Source organism: Vigna radiata, chromosome 8 (genome assembly GCF_000741045.1).
Source record: "Vigna radiata var. radiata cultivar VC1973A chromosome 8, Vradiata_ver6, whole genome shotgun sequence".
Lineage (NCBI taxonomy): Eukaryota > Viridiplantae > Streptophyta > Magnoliopsida > Fabales > Fabaceae > Vigna > Vigna radiata.
Genome location: NC_028358.1, coordinates 43653481 through 43679017, shown reverse-complemented (window position 1 = coordinate 43679017; position 25537 = coordinate 43653481). Strand labels below are relative to the sequence as shown.

Genomic DNA, 25537 nt, shown 5'->3' with positions numbered 1-25537 from the left:
TGTTTTGTCCAGGGTGTAGGTTCTACCGTTAAATATTTGACGCCGTAAGGCAAAATGACTCAATTGAACGATTTTTTCAAAAGGTGGGATCTATTGCTACCAAAAAAAAAGATAGGACCACATTGAACACAACCCCCCAAACATGGGACCAAAAGTGGAATTAAGCCATATTTTTATTAAGATTAATATTATAGATTTTGTTATGGATCACTGTATAATAATTATTTTTAACATTAAATATATTTAATCAATTATTATTGTTATAATCAATTATCTATTCTCTTCTATATTTTGTTTATTTATTATTTAAGATAAATATTAATATTATTACTGTTTTTTATTCAACATTAAATATATTTAATATGTTATTATTATTATATCTATTATCCATTCTCTCCTATATATAATAATCCTTATTTATTTATTATTCTTATATCACTTATATTACATGGCTAAAAGTACGTAAAAATATATAGATTAAATATATGTTTTAGTCCTCATATTTGTTTCTCATTCTCAATTAAGTCCTCATGTTTTTTTTGTCCCAATTGCATCCTAATATTTGTAAATTTGAGACAATTAAGCCCTTTCCATTAACTGGAACTAACGTCGTAGGCCAATTGAGAGAGTTTAATTGTCTCAAATTTACAAATATTAGGATGCAATTGGGACAAAAAAAAAACGGAGAGGGCTTAATTGCCTCAAATTACAAATATTATGATGCAATTGGGACAAAAAAAAACACGAGGACATAATTGAGAATGGGAAACAAATATGAGGACTAAAACATATATTTAACCAAATATATATAATAAGATTTACATATGCTAATTGGCAGTAGTTGAGTGACACTGTCTGCACTTTCGGATCATTTCACGCGCGCCTTTTAGTTTAAACAAGGCTTAATACTTCCCTTGGTCCTCGTATTTGTGTGAAAATCTCAGTTCGGTCCTCAAGTTTTGAATTGTCTCAATTGGGTCATAATTTTTGTAAAAATGCACACATTTTACCTCAACCGTTAATTGATCTCAAACGACGTTAAGTGTAGCTGACGTGGTATGCTGACGTGTTGACTTAATCCCTTTTTGGTCCTCGTATTTGTGTGAAAATCTCAGTTCAGTCCTCAAGTTTTGAACTGTCTCAATTGGGTCATAATTTTTGTAAAAATGCACACATTTTACCCCAATCGCTAACTGATCTCAAACGACGTTAAGTTTAGCTGACATGGTATGCTGACGTGTTGACTTAATCCCTTCTTGGTCCTTGTATTTGTGTGAAATCTCAGTTCGGTCCTCAAGTTTTGAATTGTCTCAATTGGGTCATAATTTTTATAAAAATCCACACATTTTACCCCAATCGCTAACTGATCTCACTGTGCAACAGTTATCTTCTGCTATCAGTGGAATAAATAGCTTAAAGGGTGGTGACGAACCTATAGGTTACCAAGTTGGTTCATTTGTAGAAAAGGCTGTGAGACTGATTGCAGTGGTTACGCAAGTTTCCGGTGACTTTATTTTTTGAGCAGACGAGATAATATGTGTAAAATCCCCGATTCTCAGAGAGATGAATAAACTCCCTAATTCAAATAAACTAATTAATAGGCATTGTGCCACGTGAAACACTGCTTATTTTAAAAAATAATTCATATAATTAAATAATACACGTTAGCATGTCCTCTGGCTACCACGTCAGCTAAACTTAACGCCGTTTAAGATCAGTTAACAATTAGGGTAAAATGTGTGCTTTTTACAAAAATTATGACCCAATTGAGACAGTTCAAAACTTGAAGACCGAACTGAGATTTTCACACAAATACGAGGACCAATAAGGGATTAAGCCAACACGTCAACATATCACGTCAGCTAAACTTAACGCCGTTTGAAATCAGTTAACGGTTGGGGTAAAATGTGTGCATTTTTACAAAAATTATGACCTAATTGAGACAGTTCAAAACTTGAGGACCAAGTTGAGATTTTCACACAAATACGAAAACTAAGGAAGGTATTAAGCCTTTAAATAATTCTTCAATATATTTGGATGTGCATTGTAAAAAAATACACAATATGATGCCAAAGATATTTTGAAGGCATTTGGTATCACTTATAAATTTTAGATAAAAATAAAAATGTACTTTTCAGCACATTTTGTATGTATAGAATATTACAATCAATTTATATTTCTAAAACATAAATTTAAATAATATTTTTTAATAAATAATCTTATTAACGATTTCTCATTAAATTTGTTATATACCACTAACAATGAAGACGTAAAATGTTTTTCAAAAATATTTATGTAACAAACCTTTATTTATATATATATATATATATATATATATATATATATATATATATATATATATATATATATATATATATATATATATATATAATGCGATCCCATTTTAACATTTAAATATGTCAATTATGAAAAATATTTTAATGGTTTCTTAAAAAGTAATTATAACATTAAATAAAAATTATCTGTAGAAATTGTGGAATAAATTATAGTGTCTTCCATGAAAAATTATATTACTGACTTATAAAAGTACACTGTATAAGGAGACTAACAAGTTTCGCCAACAAAAATAAAAAGTTTTCCTATAAGGAGATTAAGTTAATTATTGTTTGAAAATACCTAAGTAATAATTTAATTTTGTAATTTTCTTTGTTTTCAAATTATCTAGGAATAAAAACGAATATTTATTAAGCTGCTGTAAAATTGAGCCGTTAATAATTTGATATTAAGCTTATAAATTTTTAATTTGACTTGTTTAAATAATTGAATCCAATCTCAAAATTGTATTTTTATTTCCCGAATTAATTTGTTAAGGTTTCCAACGTTTAAAAAGTCAAATTCAAATAATTCATACATTATTTTTGTAGGTAACTTGCACTTTGGGCTGAAATATAAAAACTCTCGTGGACAGGGCTTACATTTTTCGAGCCCATACCGATGAAAGACACCAGTTTATTTTTTTTTTGGGGGGTTACTCCCTGTACCTCCCCAATTCTAACCCCCACCCCCCCATTCCATTTTTAAGATTTGTTTTATTAGTTTACTTTTTATATTAATTTTCAAATATTTTAATAATGGAATTTATATGTTTTGATGTATTATTTTTAAATATATTTTTAACGTATAAATGGGAGAGTGAGAGTTGCAGAGAGCGTTTGGAGGAGGAGAGTTTCAAAAGCTTTGGTGGGGGTGGGAGTGGGAATACGAAGGAGAGGAATTTGAGTCTGTGTGTTTTGACTGAGGCAGACTGTAAAAGAGTAGGTTAACTTTAGTAAATAGGTGTAAAACGGTAAAAATAAAAAAAAAACATAAAGATTAATTTTGTATTTAAAAAAAATCCAAAAAAATTGGGGGTGTGGGAGTTGGAATTGGGGAGGTACAGGGAGTAACTCCCTTTTTTTTTAACTCGAAATTTTAGCTCTATAATTTATAATTTTACAATGGCACAATTACGGATAACAAAGAAATTCGCTGGCACATACATCAGTAGGTAACTACTATATTTGCGAATAACAACTAGTAGGTATTTTAATATTCGCTTCTAAATAGGTCGAGTATAGATAGTATACTACAAATTTGCTGATATTCGTTTTGCAAAAAATAATAAAAAATTATTTTTATATATTTTTTAATTAAACTTAATTAAAATTAAATTAAATTATATTTTATTAAATTAAATTTAATTAAAATTAAATTTTAATTTATATTTAATTTAATTTATACTATATTATATTTTTTTATAATTTTATTTTAAAATGTATAAAATATATTATTTTTAATTTTTTGTGGATATTTATAGATATCCGTAAATTTTAAAATATCTGCATATAATTTTTAAAGGGATACATAATAAGTAACAAGTAGGATAAAAGATAGATTTTTATCGGACAAATCATATTACTGGTAAATACTATCTATATCCACCGACGCAACCTGCTTTTGCATAATCAAACGAATTAAAATTGAAAATCAATTAAAATATCACATCAACTATTTCAATTTCCAAATTCAGTGTCCTTAAAAAAATATCGCAATATTCAAATTAAGTATTCATCATTCGGAAAAGAAACAAAACAAAATAACGACTTTTGGCTATACATCGATAAATCTTTTATCAAACTAATTTTTTACTCCTAATTTTGAATTTATTGTAACTGTTAATATAATTTTTACTCCATATATTAATAAAAAGAGGTTATATTTACTTTAAGAGACTTGAATGTTTGCTTCATATAATTATTAAATCAATTCAACATATTTCACATATTGATATAAAAAAAACACTTTTATTTTTACCAGTGAAATGCGTATATATATGTTATTTTTTTATAAAAAAATGAAATTATAATTATAAAAATAAATATAAATAATTTTGACAATTAAATAATGATTTATTATTACGGATTTATAACTCGCCGATCGGATATAATAGCATACTAGTTTGAAAGGACCGAGACATTAACGTGCAAAAAAGAACATCGCATCCACACGGTCCCACAAACCGAATTAAAATACAATTAATATTATAATGACTACTTACGAATGGTTGATGTTTGTATTAATGATCATTAATAAGTAAATTAACCGATAATATTCTTATAAACTATATAAATAAATGTTTAATTTCGAGGTAAACTCATTTTTTTTATCATTGTATTATTTAGATTTCCAGGAAAAAAATTTGACTTGAACGCCAAAGTATATTCTACAAGTCATTCCCATACATCGATTGATCACACAGAGCAAAACTTAGAATAAGTGTTCAGCAAAGACAAAAACATTACAGACGTCATCTCGTCCCATTACAGTAGAAACAATATATAATTTATATTTTACTTATGAGACTCATATATGAAAAATTAAGTAATTATGCTTTCAGTGTCTTGAAATATAATCCCGAACTCTTGCTTTTATTTGGTGTTATATAAAATTTATCTTTCAAATACACTTTTGAGATTAACTAAATCATTTAGTTGGTAATTTGTAGATTTTTAAATTTATATTTCATAAATATTGAAAAATACTATAATTTTGTGTATGCTTAGATATAAAGATACTGACTTAAGAAAAATACTATAACAATTCGAATGGTCTATATTCACATTTTTTCACAACAATAAAAAAAAGTCACCTAGTAAATTTAAAAATAAAAACCAGCAATTTAAATTTCATAATGATCGTCCACCTTCTCAAATCCGTCTTCTTCTCTGGTAAATCAAAACTGTATTCTGTGCTATTTTTTTTATAAGGAAAATAGTACGGATGTTTCATCCTCCACCTCCAAGCTTTCATCCTGCACCTCCAAAAATTACCAATTTAACCTTAATATTATTTTAATATTTTCTCTTTCTTCATAAAGTGATTCTGCACCTCTCTAACTTTTTCTCTTTCTTATTAAAGTCAACCTACACCCTTCTAATTTTTTTTCTCTTTTATTAAAGTCATCCTACATCATTTTAATAAATTTTAAAATCTATACAATTTTTATATAAATTTTCTAAATTTCATATTTCGAGATTTAAAATTTAAAAAAAATTTAATAATAATTTAATTTAATTTAAAATTTTAATATTATTTAATACACATTTATATCTTAATAATTATTAAAGTATAATTTTAATTATTATAATAGTTATGTTAAAAAAATAAAAAAAAAAGTAACTAAAATAAAAGTAACAATAATAAATATTAAAAGAATTCTTTTAATATTTATTATTGCTATTTTTATTTTAGTTACTTTTGTTTTTATTTTTTTAACATAACTATTATAATAATAAAAATTATATTTTAATAATTATTAAGAAATAAACGTATATTAAATAATTTTAAAATTTTAAATTAAATTAANCTATTATTAAATTTAAAATGAAATTTAAAAAATTTATAAAAAAAATTGTATAGATTTTAAAGTCTATTAAAATGGTGTAGGATGATTATAATAAGAGAGAAAAAAAATTATAATAAGAGAGAAAAAGTTAGAGGGGTGCAGAATAACTTTATGAAAAAAGAGAAAATATTAAAATAATATTAATTAAGGTTAAAATGGTAATTTTTGGAGGTGCAAATGAAAGCTTGGATGTGGAGGATGAAACACCCAAATAGTACCCTGTCCTTGGCAATAAAAATAACCTGATGTGGTCCATACTCGGCCCGTATCTAACGGGCCAGACTTGGGCCAAGCTAGTTGCAAAAATCCTTCGCCATCGAATTTAACTTCCTCTTTGCTATTAGTTGTAATAATTTTTCTTCAAAGAAATTTAAAAAATATACCCACTGAAGTATTTTAAAAATTATTTTTATATATGACTGCGAGAAGCTACAAGCACCAACTTATTTGTTGTTAGACTTTTGCATAAACCAATGAAAATTATTTTTTTTGATAAATTAAAATAATAAAAAATAACGTATCAACACAATTTATTTATCCCCTATAGGATGTATTCATAGACGAAAAATTAAAAAAAAAATATATTTGATATGTCATACCGAAAACATTATTAGAATCATTTTTGAAAAGCTATTAATAAATTGTTTATATTAATTTTATTATACTGTTTTGAAAGCACATATTTATCTATCCTTCTTACTATTAAATAACTTCATATGCCGTATTATAACTTTTAAACAAGGCATTTTCTACTATAACACCTATAAATAATTTATTGAACATGTATGGTATTGTGAGAAAAATATAACCATGAGTTTGTTTATGTTACCAGAGTTTGCTCAGCACAACAATAAAGCAAAAATACATTAATTATTAAAGTGAAATTTAAGTTTAATTCGTTTTTACAAAACTAACTTATAAAACGAGGTTTGTATTTATTTATATATTATAAATTGATCTTATTTTTTGTCTATATATTCTGATACTGTATTAAGAAATCGATTTTAAATCTAATTCATTCATACAAAACTAATTTGTAAAATAAGATTTATACTCACTTGTGTTGAACTTTCACCGTTGGTTTAAAAACTTGACGATGAAATTTATTTTCTTTTTAAATAAGTTATAGGTAAGACTTTGATCCAAATGGCAGGTTTGAAAAAGGCGTGGGGTGGAATAAATGATAGAGATATAGGGTATGGTCTATATGTGTAAAATAGAAGAAAGAAAAGGTCACTGTTGAAACAGCTTAAACTAAAACGGTGACGTAAATGAAGCATTTATTATGTGTATAGTTTTCAATAGTGGTGTGCAGCATCATTTTCCTTAACGGGATTAATCCATCTAATTCATTTTCTTTTATTTGGGTGTGAAGTCGTGTTGGATGAGTTAGGTTTACCTATCATTTTATGCCTACCATCGCTTCGCATAACAAAGAATATGTCCTTTTCTGTCTTCTAAATACAAAGCCTTATTTTTCTATATGTTGTAAATCTAAGTTCACTTTTGCAGTAATTGAACAGCCCTTGAATTATATTCTACTGTTAAAGTGCGGTGAGGTGTCAGCCACTTGCAAAGCTTATAGAAGCTACAGTTGCTTACTCACCAAAAATTGGCCAAGTAATAAGTAAAATCTGCAAGAAATTTAAGCAATACAGAAAAGTTAGGCCCAAAACCCACCATCCTCCTTTCTTCGTCTACCCCCAATATTAACGATGCCATCATCACGTCCAATAATTGTCATCCGTCTACCAAACTTGTTTCTTCTATGTTAAAACTCCACATAAACTCAATTTATACTATATAAAAAAATTCTTATTTATTCGTATTATTTAATCTTGTATTATATTATTATTCAACAATTATCGATATTTAATTTCACACTTAATATATATATATTTCGATACAAGTAGGATATATTGAAAATTTTATATTAACTATAAGTAAAACAAATTTATTAAAATGATCGTTATACTTTTGTAATCAAAGTTTACAAAGTCAAAAAAAAATGAGAGATAAAAATTAAAAATAAAAAATGTTTTATACATCATTGAACACTCATATGCACTTATATATAACATTAATATATATATATAAACTTATAATTTCAGATAATATATAAAGTCTAAAAGTAATTATTGCAGTTTTTCTAGTTGAGGTATTGATTCAAACTACTGTGAAATTTTTTATCCCTCATATAATTTAACAAACAAAAATATCTTTTAATAATTTTGTTTTTTATAATCGTTTGTGTGTTTATTTGTGATTGGTCCGTTTCAAATTTACTACTAATAAAATAATGACACGTAATCAATCATAGTTAACATATCATACTCCTATAACAAATTTTTGAAATAAATTATTGAAAAGTAGTTTTGAAGACACAGAATAAATAAAAATTTAAATACAAAATCAATCTAAAAAATAACTTCTTGAACATATTCCGATTCATATAGTTTTCATAAAAGCTCCTCATTTTTTTTTCCACTTTATATTTGTTACTCGTTAAATCTTAAAATTATTTGCAGTTTTTTCTCCTTTGTTTAGATAATGTTGATATCCATTAATTATCTTTTAAAGAGTATACTTTACTTACATGGTATTTGATTCAGAGAAATGACTACAAGAGGAGAGCGTAAAATTTGTATAAAGTTGTATCTTATTATGTGATTTCTTAAAGAAAGAGAACCTAAACGAAATTAAAATTGTTTGAGAGTGAAGAATTTGTATAATTTTTAGTTTGGTGTTTTACGCTTGTATTGATTATTTTTCACGAGGAAGGGAAGAGAAATAGCGGGGAGAAAAATTTCAACTTAGAAATGATAGTTGTGTTGAATTCAAAAATATCGAAAACGTAAAATTTCTACACATTTTTTATTTTTAATATTAAAATGTTTAAAAAAATTAAAAGTAATTGAAGTACCTTTTATGAATTAATTACAAACATTTTACGCGTACTAACTAAAACATTAGAATGCCCATTCTACTCTCCTTTTAATAAAAGAAGTTCTAATCCAAATTATTCTCCTTTTTATAGAAAATAAAGCATAAAACAGACGAAAATCATTTTAAAAAATTTGAAACCAAAGAAATCATCTATAATATTAATATCATTTAATTACAAAACGCAAATCGTACTATCCAAAATTTATAAAACAAATGAATGTATCTTATTACAAGAAACACAAATACTAAGGGCCATTGTTGATAAATAAAATATAATTTGATAAAATTGAAGAACAAAAAATAAAATAAAATCAAATATTACTAATAAATTTTTTATCATATCAGTCAATTATAATATTTTCTCAGGTTTTGTTTTCACTTTCCTTTCCATGCCAAACAAAAACCCAAATTTTGGAGTGTTCTTCAGTCTAGCAGTAGTTCATACGGCAGAAAAAGAGAGAGACTATTTTCCAGTTATTGTAATTAGAAAACAAAACTAATATATTTATTTTAAAAAAATTCTGGGATGATTAGAATAGATGTGAAATTCAGACTCTAGATTTTAATATAGGGAATATACCAACACTTTACTCTGAATTGTGTCCAAATGGTTCCCAGTCAGAAACACTCCCTTCATAAAGTATTAGAAATATAACTAAGCAATTTCCTTTGCATCTGTTATCCTAAACTTCTTCTGTAATTCCCTTCATCACGAAAAAGGGAACAAAAAACAGTGAAAAATATGTACATCTCTAATACCCTTTTCTTTTTTCTTTTTTCCTTTTAATTAAATATCTATTGTGTGGGCAACGTCTCATGCCGCCATGTATCACAAAATTCGGCGGAATCATAATACACATCCGAGTGATCGAAAAGTTTCTCAAACGCAGCGTATTCGGTAGCAGTATCGCACTCGTAACCGAATCCCATTCCCAAATCAAACGAATCGTATCTTGAAATATGGTCCTCAAACTCCCACAACTCCCCGATTCCGGACGAGTCAGACGCCACTCGGATCAACTCATTCTCCTCGTTTTTCTTCTCCGGCACCGACGAGCTTCCGGCTGGAGGAAGCCCTAGCTCGTCGTCGGAAGCCTCCAGGAGGTACCCGATCTGCGCCTGAGACTCGCCGGAACCTGACGTCACGCCAGAGATCTCCTCCTGCAGACTCTTCATGACGGAGTCAAGGTCCTGTGTGGAAGGAGCATCGTCGGCGTCGTCGAAGAACTCGAGTAAATCGTCCCTGAGTCGCTTAGTCTCGGGCGATTCCAGAACCGAGTCATCTCGGACACGCTTCTTGCAATCGGAATCGATGTCACCCATACTTAGAAAGAAAGGCCAAAACGGTAGCGTTTTGGGAATTAGATTGAAGAGACACGTTTAATCGGTGGTGTTTCAACGAGAGTTGACACGGCGGGTTGTGGTGGCGAAGAGATCTCGTGAGGCTTATATATAAAGGGGGACAATGGAGAGAGAAAGAAAAGAAAGAAAGGGAGAGAGAGAGAGAGAGAGTACGGTGTAATGATGCTGACGACGCAGGCGCGTGGGACCGAATTCTTAGCCCCATTACACACAGACTTTGATTTTGCCTTTTTGTTTTCATGTTTCTTATTTTTTATTTAAATATTTATTTTTAGCTTTTTATGGTTTTGTTGTGAAAAGAATATGGTGGCTGCTTTTTCCTTTTTTAAAATATTAAATGGAGTTGAATTTGGAGTTGGAGTCCGGGTCAGTTGCGTGGGTCCCACTGGCCTAGTCAATGACCGCTTTTGGTGCTTTATTCGGCCCGGTTCGGCTGGTGTTTTTTTAGGTGTTTTGGTTGGTACCAAAAGGAAAAGAAAAAGAAAAAACGGACAAAGCAAGGGTTAAGTGTGAGGGTGTTTTAGGAATTAAAGCTTTTGCTTTTTCAATTTTCATTATTCATTTTTCTAATTTTATATGGGATTTGAATAGACTTGGAAATTGCATTCAAAATTGCAAACTTGGGTTGGCCTTCTAAGAAGCTTTGAAATGAAAGGTTTACTTGAGTGGTGGCAACGTCAATAAAATAAAATTAAAATTGCATTAAAAATGTCTACGATAATGCTGCCCACTATCAATGCCTCAATCAATGGGTTACACCTATTCTTATCTCTCTCTCTTTATTATTTATCATTTTAACTATTCCTATTTGCAAAAAGATACACCTTTGCTTTCCAGATCTCAACGTTTCTCATGTGCTTCAAAGCCTCTCTACTTCATTATCTTCCCTTAAAAACAACGAAAAAAAATACTAATAAAAAATAACAACTAAATCCTACATATATAGTAATTTACAATTACCAACCTTCTTAATTTTATATAATTCAAAATTAAGGCTTTTAAAACTTTTCATCTTGCACTGTTTCACCAAGTCCGTTTATTAATATGTTATTATTGGTCATTTATAACCACATGTAAATTATATCATTTTTCTTATATTTTTCAAAACACTATTTTATATATTTCCTAAATTTAGACGTTCTCATAAAATAAAATGATTATAGTAATAGTATCCGTTAATTTTAATTTTTTATAAACATTCTTTTAGAGAATGCATTGCAGTTATATTTTTTAAATTGGTTAATAATTCTCATTTACTGTTATACAATATTTTCTACATTCTTATTTTAAGAATTAATACATCAATATATTATTATATTACAAAAATACCAAATTAAGTTTGACAAATTAAAAAAAAAAAAAAAGAGTAAGCTTGATAAAATTACGGTCACGCTAGTACGACACCACCTATATTTTCGTTAATAATTTGTAACATATTTATAGCATATGAAATTTAACGTATATTCCACACTCTACTCATGGTGATGCGTTACTTCTTATAATTAATAATTTTTTTTATAACATATCTAGTTTGTAAAACTATTAAATAAATATCATATATCTCATGCCATTTCGAATTTGATGTATGTTTTTCCGTAAAATGTAGTTGGTAGTATTTGATGTTGTGATATAATATTTTTCTCAACATTAGTGATAAGAATTACTTATATTTTATAAGCAGATATCTAAAATGAATCACAATTAACACTTACAAATAGAACCTAGTTATTATTTTTAGTTTATTTTTTTAAAAAAATGATGTTTAGATTTTTCACGTTATTTTTAATAACTTTTAATTAAAGGTGTCAAAGAGTCAAACTATAAATTAACATATTTCATTAAAAAAATACTAAATTATATACGCGTGGTATATATATATATATATATATTTCAAATTATTATATTTAAAAATTATTAATTTTATAACCTAACATTTAAAATACATGTTTCATTATAAATTTCGTAAATTAAAAATCATTATTAAAGCAATTTCAAAATTTGTTAATTTTAGATTATTGTCAAATCTAAGTAAAATTATGTGGTTGATAGAGTCTATAGATTATAACATGTTTAGTTAGGTATGGGTATGTTGTCTATTTCTTACCAGTCCAAAAAAATTCTGTCATGTTGTACATCCGATTATCCACTAAAAAAATACTCATAAGTATTAAAAAAATTGATCGCGTCTATAAATACTCATATATATATATATATATATATCTTAGATAAAAATAATAGTTTTGAAGTACAATTAATAAATTTGCATACTGAAATAATAACGCAAATAATTTTTTTTTTCTAAAAACAAATTTAAATGACTTGACCTAAAATATAAGTTTAAAAAAATAACTTTAATTTCATATGTTTAAATATAAAAAATAAAATTATATAAATCCAAATTCTAATAATTAATATTTTTATTAATAACTCAACTTTTATTTGAATTTATTTAAAAAATATTCAAATAAAGTTCAGCTAATAACAAATACATGATACCACAATATTTGTCCATAAGCTTAAGTAAGTAGATAATAAAATATCCATACTAAATATTTAAAATTATCCATTTAAGATTTATTTAAAATTATATCTACAAATATTCCCAGTTATGGATTTTCTTTTGTTATCTAATAAAACCTAAGGTCAAATTAAACCTAAAAATCATAACCTGGTCAGAATATTATGAACTCGGTCCCTGACTTTAACTCTTTTCCTTACAACTAAATAGTAAGCTACTAACTTATCGTTAACAGCTACATATAATTATATTCCAGTTAACAACTATGAGAATTATTTTTTAGTTAAAGTATTGCATGTAAATTTGGAGATTTAAAAATTTCATACTGATATTGGTGTGTGGGAATGTGATTAGAATATTATTAATATAAAAAAATATAGATTCTTTGGATTTGATCCTTCAATTAACTTGCTACTATTATACCTATATATATATATATATATATATATATATATATATATATATATATATATATATATATATATATATATATATATATATATATATTCCTCCACAAATTTATCGAGTCAAACTCATGTGGTCGTGCGTGCCTTGTAGCATATCTTTAAAAGTTGTGTATATTATTAGCACATTCTATCTTTTAATTCATAATATATTGGGTACATGATTTAAAATAAAATATCTTATAACTTTTATTTTTTCATTTCCATGCCTTGTATATTTTTAAATTTGTATTGTATAACCATACATTCATTCAATCTGTGTATGATTGAACGATAATCATTTAACTAATTGAACGGTAAACATTTATTCAACATTAATTATTATAATAGTTAAAAGAATTAAATATGTTTTTATCCCTTAATTTTCAGTGAAAATTGAAATTAGTTCTCTAAGAAAATTTGATCCAATTTAGTCCTCAACTTTATAAATATATGAATTTTAACCAAATTTTGCTAAGTTTATTTGACATTTCAAACGCATTTCATGATAGTATTTGAATTATTTACACTGTTTAACACATTTTTTTCTTCAATATTAATTGTGAAATGTATTTAATTTAAAACCTCAAATAAACTTAAAAAATTGTTTAAAGGGACTAGATTTATACAGTTTTAAAGATAAGGGACTAAATTAGTCAAAATTTTGAAAAAGAGAGTAATTCTAATTTTTACTAAAAGTTGAAGGACCAAAAATATATTTAACCATAGTTAAAAATTAAGTTTAACATAAAAAAAACAAGTAAACAATATAAGGAGTCATATAAGAATTTCGATATACAACTTAGAAGATTTGTAATTTCCACTTCATAAATCCAATAAACATCTATTACATCAAAATTCATACTTGCAATAATAATATTCATTGGTCATATATTTTTTTTAGTAAATGATAATGTGTTTCTTAAAATGGTCATTGTGGTAGATTTGAAATGATGTATGAAATTAATGGAAACGATTATTTATCTAAAGATTAAAAAATAGTATTTTAGAAATAATAGTAATTTTAAAATAACCATATTAAAATATTTTAATATAAATAGTTTGTATGAGTTTAATTATTTTAAAACACATCTCTTTAGAATCACTTTTCCAAAGTTCTCTGACTTCTCTCAAGAGTTGTGTTCACTTGAGTGGATTTGAGGGAGAGTAATTAAGAAGATCTAAGAGGATTTGAAAACAATTTTTTGTTGTTGTTTATTTGAATATATTTGGAGGTAAGTGAGAGTGAATTTGGAAGTAATTTTTTTTTAATTTGTCATATAAATTAAATCTTACACTAATTCTTAGAAATTTTACTTCCAAATCTACTCTCACTTACCTCCAAATCTATTCAAATAAACAACAGAAAAAAATTTATCTTCAAATCCTTTCAATCACTCTCCTCCAAATTCACTCAAGTGAACAAGGCCTGAAGGTTCTCATCCCTTGATCATATATTCGAATATTAGAGAACGTTTGAGTTATCCTTACAATGAAATCTTGAAGTCTAACCAATTGGTTTCCCAGACACACTAAGTTGGTTTTCTACTCATTTCTTTGGTCAAATTTGTTTTACTGTATATTAGTTTTCTTTGTTTTGCATGTGAAACTTGAGTTTTTTACAAGACTCCCTGTTGATCAGTGGTCCTAAAGATGTACCCTGATTGTGTTTCTATGATTCGTAAGAGCATATAAGAATTCTTGTACATTGAAATTGTTTTAGGCTTTATAAAGTGGTTTGGTCTTCTACCGAGTAAGGGAAGCTAAAGTTTGTTTTAATTTGTGTTAAAAAGTATGAAATTTTATTTGCTAGGTTGTGAGAATGATGTTTGATTAAATATGTCATTATTTAAGATATTTATTTAATATTATTTTTGTTTGATAAGTGAATATAAATGATTGATGAATGTTGTTGTAAAAAATTGTGAATTGGTACTTGTTTGAACTTTAAATGTTGTTTTAGAATCGTAGGAATTATAAATCTATTTTAGAATTGAAAATACTGAAAAAGAAGTATTGTTGGATTGTTTTGTATATATTTTACTCTAATCTTATCTTTAAACTATGTGTGATCTCTAAATACATATTCAAGTTAAAAACGATATATCTTAAGCATGACACTAAATATTTGTGAATGTTTTGATAACAATGTAACAGTCAGTAACTTATCAAACTAAAAAAACTTATTAAGATAGATTTTAATATCATATTATAACATAAACTTTATACCCTGTGAAATTGTTTCAAAAAGATAATATTTACATTCATATATTATAGATTCGTTTTGTCTGTGTTAATATAGAATTTTCAAAACTTATAATAATTTATTTATTTTTTATCATATTTTGTATTTTAAACTTCACTTTGTTATTAGGCTAAATTTGTTAGTTTATGTTTAATGTACATGTCTTGTTTATTTTTTCTTTTTATCACATGAAATGGTTTTCCCTGATAAGAAAAATACTATAACGTGTGGAAAGAAATCTGAATTATAGGTAGTTGTAAAATTGTCTTACAATAGATGAGCTTGTGTAGTTGCTAACTTGGTATTACGATGGTAAAGTAATTTGACTATTGTGATTGGTACCTTAGTTGATAATGCAAGAACGAAAACTAAATTGTTTTAAATTGTGGGGCAGATGGGTGAGTGTGTTAGAAAGTGAAACCCAAGTGGGAGCTGCGTTGGCTTAATTTATTGCAATAATAACACGTTATAGACAAGAAATGGAATAAAACTTAATCCTTAATGATTTGCTTAGGCCACACTATTAGGGGTGATAATAACATATCCATTGTAACACGCATTGTTTAATGATTAAAATTCATATAAAACTTTAAAAATAGAAAAATGTTTAAAATAAGATATAAAATTTAATAGGTTTTGAATTAAAATGCGTTGGAATAGATTATATGTTTGGGAGAGTTGTGAAAGAATTATGGTAGAAGAAAAGGTGGTTGGGTTTCTCAACCACCACGTGAAGGGAGGAATGAAGTAGGAGTAGCAGTAGTTTGCAAGGTGATAATATCTATAGTACCATTCTTTTAACATCTTCTTAAATTAAACTAACATCCCAATTTTTTTAAAAGAAAAAATATATTTAACATTTTTTTTTAATAATTTTTTGGTAATTTTCTGATTGATCTGTTTTAATTTTTTTTTAAAATAAATTTAAATAAATCAATAAAATAATGATACTTGTCATATTATTAAAATATTATTAATATTATTAAAATATTATTAAAAAAATAGTTATTAAGCTTTCATAGATTTTTTAAATTATACATAAACGTTCTTTCTCGGATTGTTAAATGGACAAAACAATGATATATACATAATGATATATACATAAAAAAACACCATATTTATCAATAGATTTTTTATATTTTTACTAGCTATTCATTTTTTTGTTTATTTATCTTTTATTTTTTTTTACTTTATTTCTTTCTTGTTTTTTTTCTCAACTCTTTTTCTTTAATTTATTTTTCTCTCTACACCTTTTATTCCATTTCATTTTCTCTCATCTCCTCTCCAGCTTCTTTCCTTTTCAACTCTTTTAATTTAATTTATGTATGTCTCACCTGCCTTTCTTTATTTTTTATTCTTTCAACTTCTCCCTTTAATTTCTTTCTCTTCACTAATTTATTTTCTATGTTCTCTCTCTATCTCTCTCTTTTTCATCATACTTTAAAATCTTTTTTCAATATTCATCAAATATATATTTTTTATACTTTATTTTAAACACAATTTTGATTGAGATAGTCGAATTGGATGATAGTGGTTATAGCTTGCAAACTATATATAAGATGTATCAAGACCAAATTTTAATATAGTTGAAGATAATTGGTTGAATATTTTTCTTTTTAAAATTTGAGTGTTTAATAGTCATGTCTAAGTACTCCTTGAGTTTAATTGATAAAGTAAATATGTAGATTAGTTTTTGTGAAAATTTTAAATTTCATTTTTTTAATATTTTCACTAAAAAAAAATTTGTAACTTAAATTCTCTTCCATGTGATTGAATTTATGATATATATTTAGTTCAAATGGATTAATTTTGTATAACATGTGCTTATATATAAAAATGTCCAATGAGGTAATATTCACTATGGTTGAACTTAAATGTTAATATATATGTGAAAATAAATTGAATTAATGCATGTTATCTTAAATTAAATTATTTGAGATCCCATATTGAATAGTGGTTTATGATATCAGGCATATGAACTTACTGTTAAAAGCATATATCCTATTTCATAAATTATTTAAATAATGAAAACTAAAATATCAAATGGTAAGAAGTGACAACATTATTTGTATAATTAACTTATCTTAACCCATAAAACTGATATTTGAATGTATATCAAAAGTGTTTAATATAAATAAAGTGTTAGCTTCTAATTAGATGCTACTAATCTTTTAAAATATACTTACATGATTATTTGCTATTCGAGTAAAATTATGTCTGAATACGATAAGATAAAATTGATTTACATAGATACACTTGTTTAAGATTGTGTCTTATTTTACCTTATAATAGACTTTGAGCATACATTGATTTAATAAGATTGTCATTACAATATTAAAATATTTTCTTATTCTTAATAAATGAGACAATTACTCTCATTTTATTATATTTCATTAGGTTAAATAATAATAGATTTGATTAAACTAATTAATCTTATTGCTTATTCTTTTATAATTTATTCTCAAAACTCTTTTTTTTATGCTAAACGTAGTTAAATGAATGAAAAAAAAAGAATAGTCATCAAATGGACACATGATAAACGTGCTCAACCAATTAGATAAAATTGACACGTAGGTTGTTTATTTTCATGATTCTTTATTACATATGTTATACAATACTACAATTTATAATCAAAATTATGGATGAAAAAAAGAATTTTTCTTGGTTCGTATTGTTTGAATTTATCATGATTTTAATTGAGAATTCACATATTGACAGAAAATAAATACGAATATTGATAATATTTAATTTATTAAATTAAATATGAAGATGTGAATTTTTCTAAATTAAGTTTAGAGACATAAATGTAGACAAGTAAGTACCAATTTGTATCATCCATATCCTCATACTCGTTTTCATCTACTAAAATATCTTTAATTTATTAGATAACTCTATTAATTATTTTTTGTCTTAGGTTTTCAAACTTATTTATAAGACACTATCACTTTTTACTTTTTTTTAGAATTATATTATCTTTATTGAATTATTATTTGATATTTATATAATTATAATTTATTTATTGCTATTTGATATCAAAAAAAAGTATTGTGTATTTTTATCCTTGAATAAGTTAACAATATAATGTCTTATTTGGTGTAGTTTTTATTTTATTTTTTAAAATTATTTAATTAACATTTCATGACAACAAAAGAACGAGTAGAGGTGCACCCATTTTTTTATAAAGATGAGGATTAAGAAATTTTTTTCAAATTCATTAAGTATAAAAAATTAGAATAGAAATTAATTTTTACTTCTGATTTCAAATGAGGAGAGATGGTTAATTTTACATTCGTTTTGCGTAATTGTTTTTTCTAATCAAAGCTTTCTAACACACCTTTTATTTGTTTTTTATTACCTTTTTCTAAGATTTATTTTTTATTTCATGCGTTTGTTTTTTCTTTTCTTCTAAATTTCTCGATCAATTTTTTTTTTTTATAATTGTATTATATGATCCCACAGTTACTCTCACATATTAAACCAAATGATTATCGTTTAATCAACCAAACAATTAGTATCTCCTGAAATTAATATCAATATTAATTAGTTTACAACACATTCGAATTATTAACAATTAGATAGCGATTAGGTTATTATTAATATAAAATTTATTTGAAAAACTATAAATATAAGTTTAAAATAAAAATATATATGATTTACGAAAAGAAACTAATACAAAAATTAGATATATACAACTTATAAGATTTATAACATCATCTCATAAATTGAAACAATATTAATAAACAGAAGAAAAAAAAATCAAGATTAATATATAGTAATTATAAGATCAATACTTTCGTTGATTTCTTTATCAATTTTAATTTTATCCTTAATATATATTTTTTACGTTCCTGCAAATCTTTTACAATCACGATCTTTTTCATCTACAATTTTCCGATGTACTTTGTTTTATTCCTCCATTTTTCTATGATGAATAATTTCCATAACATAAACAAATTGTTTATGAAATTTGTTCTAATAATCGATGTATAAAATACTTAAACACTTAAAATCAAGTTAAAAAATGTTTAGTATTTCCACACGAATCCGTATCTAGAACCCATGTCGAGTAAATTAAATAATTGAAAACTTGTCCTTGAAAAACAATATCATAGGTCCACAATTTATATTATTTGGATAGATAGATGGAACCCACATTACACTATCAAACACAGGTAGCATTATTATAAGAAGAACGCAAACATAATTAAATAAATAATTGATATGATATGAAAATCAAAATTAGATTTTCCTTTTTTTTTTTCAACATAGTTTGCATCAGTTTGATACTTTGAATTTGGTTCAAGTCTCGAAAACTTCTAGATAAAGATGTTGGCTGCAGTTCATACTAACATGTGCTTGGATTCACTGGTGTTATCCATAAACAGATTGAAAGTACCAACCAACATAATTTTCGATCAATCATGTCCGGTTTCATTTGTGTTAAAAATAATTTGAAATTTAAAATTATTTCTAGGTTAAAAAAATAACCTTTTAAATTTTGATATCTAGTGAAAAATTGTCATAAAATTTAGTATTAATTATTTTTGTAAAATAAAACATCATTTAAAATATATATTAAGTAAAATTAATTTTGAATTAAAATTTTCGGATACTCTTCCAAACATATATTGTCAAAATGAACTATCTGAATTAAAAATACAGGATGAATTAACACATACATAATTAGATGTAAAAGATGCTGGATAAATTAATTCATATACATGTCTTGTACTTTTGCGTTGGACTTGAACAATATTATCTTCTTAATCATGCTTAGAAGATGATAATCTTAATTTTATTTTAATTTTTTCTATTTGATGGTTTAAGGCATGCCTTGGATATATGGGACCTGGTTGTTTTGATTGTAACAGACGAATTCTAAAGTATCGTGTTTAACAATTTTAAAGAATGTCTGAAAAATGATCTTAAAAATATACTCATGCAAAACAAAAATCCTCTACATTTATGCACCATTCATTCACTCTTTTTGCTCGTTTATCTACCAAGCCAAACACGCTCAACACGCGGAATGGTGAAAATATCTGACCAAAGTTATCAATCACTTTCAATCTTGTAAATCCACGACTATGATGTTAAGGTTATTTTTCCATCTATTTTCTTCCATCTAAAGACTCGGAAAATTAACATAAATAATTTATAATCAGATCAGAGTTTATTTAAATAAATACATAAAGAGGTGGTTTTAAAATAGTTTATTTCTATTAGAATTCGATTTATATATAAAGTTGTTAAAACGATAAATCATCACAAAATTCATCATTTAGTGAGTCAAATATTAATAAGTTTTATGTATGAATAATTTTTGTATCATCTATAATATTTTTTTCTCTTTAAACATTGTTTTTTAACTCCCATATACAATATAATAAAAAAATATTAATTAATAACATTAAAACACAAGATAATAAATAATTAAATTAAATTAGGTGAGTTGGTGAACCAACCGTTCACCACATGTTCAATCCGAGTTCTAAGTGAACTAGGTTGAAAACTAATCTACATAAAAAATTATATTTTTTTTAAATTTAACCTGACTCAAACGCGCGATGACAACTCATTTTGACAACTATATAAATTATATATATATTTACGAAAAAATTTACTATTTAAATTTCAATTGATGGTTCAATCATCGAACTTATTATATGAATAACTGATTTTACAAATTAAATGAAATTGAAGAAAAAAATTTTAAAGAAAAACCATGTAATGCTATCAATTCAAGATATCCACGATGATACTTGTCTAATATTTAAACCATTTAAGTTACTCTCACTATGTCACGTCGTGTTAGCTCGTTCGTGTATAAATTTATTTAATGTTAATAAAGTTTGGTGAAACAACCTTTTAGAATTGTTTATTTTTACTTTATTTCGTTTTAAATTAAAATATTAACTTTAGCACGGGTAATTAAAAATATTTGTCAGCAACTATTTTATAGAAAATACAAAGTTTACTTTTTTAAAAAACTTTAATACTCATTTTTAATGAGTAAAGTTTATAAAGATTTCACTTTTATAGCCTCCAAACAAATGTTTGATCAGTCTAACTTCTTAATTTTTATAGTTGAGAGTTCTGTCGTGACTTTATTTCTAGACGTATTTGAAGAAAAAAATATATATTTAAATTTAAAAGTTTCAATTCTTTTAAAAAACAAGCGTTTGCCTGTGAAAACTTTTGATGAAACAATATAAAAGACACAATAATTAATAGAATAAAAACGAAGAAAAAAAAATAAAATGAAAAGTGAAAATATTTATCTAAGGACTAAATAGCTAAAAGTAGTTAATAGTTGAAATAAAATATGTAGAAGGATTAGATTAAAAATGAGTATATGTATCATTGTGAAAGATTGGGTAGTTGGTTTCAAAGTTGCTTACGACTTTGGGTGATTAAGTATTCGCATTTACTTGGTTGTGAAGGAAGTGGGATTGATATTTAGCTAACTTTTGACAAAGCATTTTGCCTATTTTAACATTTTTTTTGTGTTCTTAGGCTGTCATGTTATTGTTGTCCCTACGACCCAACTATCTAAATCTTCAAAGAAAAATTACTCAAAAAATATAATTTTCAAAGACGAATTAGTCGCAATATATATCAGTGTTATTCAAACCTCTTTTTTCAATCAATCCATCTTGCTTCCTATCCCCGTTTTTCAATTTCAACTTAAAACTTTTAATTTCTCCCCATTTTGTCTTATTCAACAGCTCAGAGTTTACCAGAATCAACTAATACCATTTCCAATTTATTCAATTTCCACTTTTGTTGATCAATATTTGTGATACACACTCACCTCGATCAATATCATATTTCAGTTTATTTTCATGCGGACGGGTATTTTCAAGTTTTGTTTAAAGTATGTTTTTTATTTTGTAGGTATGATTATATTCTACAAAAATATATATTATTTTCTAGTCTTTGTTATTAATTACAGTTAGTTTAATATTAATTATAAAAATTCTAATTTAACATAATTAAGTTAAAAATATAAAAATTTAAAATAATTACATTTTGACAACATACAATTTGATCAAGTAGTATATTTATTATTAATATACAAGATAATTATATATATATATATATATATATATATATATATATAATCTACTTTTAAATTGTTTTAATTTAAAACGTTGATTTGAATATATATTCTAAGACCTTAATATGAAGATTTGGTCAAAATATGTAACTACCCAAAACTAGATATATGTAACTATCCAAAAATAGATATTTTTATATGTAGAGTTTATAAACTACATATGTTAAGCCCACATAAACTAATAGATAAACAAGACATACTGAGAATCCGAAAAATAACCTGTTTTTTTTTAAAAAAAAAAATCTACTCTGGTATATTCATTGATTGGATTAATGTGTAAAAGTCTTTGTTACAAACAATTTACACTCTTTTTTATCTTTTACAGTATGAAGATAGGGTCATTAATTTAGATTGATGGTAGAGATAAAGTTTAGAAAGAAAATTTGGAAAGATAATTATTTCATAAAATTGAACTCATTTTTCTTTTTCTTTTTTCTTATTTTTATTTCTTTATGGAATTTTTATTCCTTTTCGCCTATACTTTTATTTTAAAATATTTTCTTTAGCTTGTCCTTTCCTTTTTTACAGGTTTTTCATCTTTTTCAAAAACCATTCCTAGTAACTAGAAGGTAGCAAACATGAATAATTTATCTATCTATTTAAGACTAATTTTAGTTGTTTTTTGTTTTATATTTAAATATATTTTCGCTAAATTCTTTGATTTTTTTACTATAAATATTTTACAGTTTTACTAACTTATCAATTGAAAAGTAGTTTGATTTTGTTTTTATTGTTGTGCAAGTATTTCATCGTGTCTCCAAAAGTCTTTATGTTTTTTTAACTTCTATTATTATTATCTATAATATTACAATGGGTTAAATATGATTTTAGTTCCTAGGAGCGATTTTGGTTTTAGTCTCCCCTTCAAACTAAGATACAATTTAGTCCTCCAACCTTATAAAACTCTAGTTTTAGTCATTTTTACCAATTCTTTTTAACTTTATTTTTTGTTTCAAGCACGTTTCATTATATTATTTGAATTGTTTACACTGTTTAACACATTTTTGCTTCAATGCTAACTGAGAAACGCGTTTGAAACAACAAATAAAGTTAAAAAAATTTGGTAAAAATGACTAAAACCATAGTTTTCTAAAGTTAAAGGATTAAATTGTACTTAGTTTGAAAGAGGGACTAAAACCAAAATCACCCTAAAGTATAGGGACTAAAAACGTATTTAACCCTATTACTGTTAGGTAAGTAAAATTGTTTGGAATCTAATTTAAATTATTGAGTTCTGATTATGATTTCATTAGTTTGAAACATTAATTTTGGTTTTTGATAGTCAATTTGAGTTATACTTGTTATATTAATCTCATTGTGCATTACATAATGTTGGAATGTATGAAATAGTCGCTTTTAGAATTGAGATTAATTGTCGGTAATTATGCATAATTTATGATTTTGCATAATTTATCCCGTCGATTCAATTTTCTCAAAGAATTATGAATTATAATTTGTCCACCAAATATCTATCAATCTATCGTTAATAATATCATTTTTTTAATCAAATTTGCTTAACAAATACATGCTCTCTTATCAATGGTATGTTTAAGTTGAAATTACAATAATTGTCTATGTATATTTTATTTACTTTTCTTATGAAAATCGTTAAATTTATTTATTTTTATCTATAAATAAGTATTAAGATGATTTTTAAAGGTTTTTCATGTTATTTTTTATTTTAATTTTCTTAAATATTTTTTATTTATTTATCGTCTTTATAAACACTAACTTTTTTATTATAAATATATTATTTTAAAGAATTAAATATGGTTTTTTGTATTTGAATATAAAATTAGAATTTATTTTTGTTTGAAACTTTGATGTATTTTTATTTTCAAACTTTAAATGAAAGTAATATATTATAGGGTTAAATATGTTTTTAGTCCCTATACTTTGGGATGATTTTGGTTTTAGTCCCTCTTTCAAACTATAGTACAATTTAGTCCTTCAACTTTAAAAAATTCTGGTTTTAGTCCTTTTTATCAAATTTTTTTAACTTTATTTGTTGTTTCAAACGCGTTTCTCAGTTAACATTGAATAAAAAATGTGTCAAATAGTATAAACAATCCAAATACTATAATGAAACGTACTTGAAACAGCAAATAAAGTTAAAAACATTTGGTAAAAAGAATTAAAACCAGAGTTTTCTAAAATTGAAGGACTAAATTGTACTATAGTTTGAAATAGTAACTAAAACCAAAATCGTTTCAAAGTATAGGGACTAAAAACATATTTAACCCTATATTATATAGTCATTTTAAATCAATTAGATTTATTGAATACGTCTAATATATTTCAAGTTAGTATTTGAATTGTCTATTTTATTTAACATGTTTTTATTTTAATATTAATTAATAATATATATTTAATATATTAAAAATTTAATGTAATTAGATTAAAATGATTATATTATTTAATTTTTATGTTTGAAAACTAAAATATAACAATTAAAAATATAGATAAATTTCATTTTAATGTCAAAATTAAAAAATTAATAACATATTTAACTTTTAAAGTCCAATATCATTAGAAATATATTGTTTTTAAAATTCATAGTATTACAAATATATTATTTTTAAAGCTCATAAAGGTGTAGGTTATTTTTATTATAAAAGAATAGCCTCAAAAGTCGTTTAATAAGAAGATAATAGACCCTAAGAAACCCTAACTAAGGTGGAGCCTTTCTGCTCTAATTTTGTTAATGTGGAAATTGTGGCCTCAAAATTTATGAAAAGCAGAGAGAGAGAGAGAGAGAGAGAGAGCCTAATCAAATTATCTGCATTTGGCAAATCTAAACTTAGACTCCAATCCAACCTTTCACACATCATCACCCCTAAAACATCTTTTCACCATTAATAGCAAGAAATGAAAAACAAAATATAGGTATATATATATATATATATATATATATATATATAATTAAATGAGAGAATGTTTACAAATATTTTTTTATTAGACCTAACAGTTTCAAATAATTTACGAATATTAGAAAAGT

The 25537-nt window shown here is 25.1% G+C and overlaps 1 protein-coding gene across 1 annotated transcript; it reads right to left on the bottom strand.

The window, feature by feature from the left end:
- Positions 1-9432: 9432 nt before the first annotated feature.
- LOC106771890 lies at positions 9433-10526 on the bottom strand. Its single transcript, XM_014657916.2, has one exon. It carries the CDS (start codon positions 10172-10174, stop codon positions 9647-9649), a length of 528 nt encoding a protein of 175 aa, XP_014513402.1. The 5' UTR covers positions 10175-10526; the 3' UTR covers positions 9433-9646.
- Between the last annotated feature and the right edge of the window lie 15011 nt (positions 10527-25537).

Coding starts and splice junctions, on each gene's coding strand:
- LOC106771890 (XM_014657916.2), bottom strand. CDS start 10,174: ATGGGTGACATCGATTCCGATTGCAAGAAGCGTGTCCGAGATGACTCG.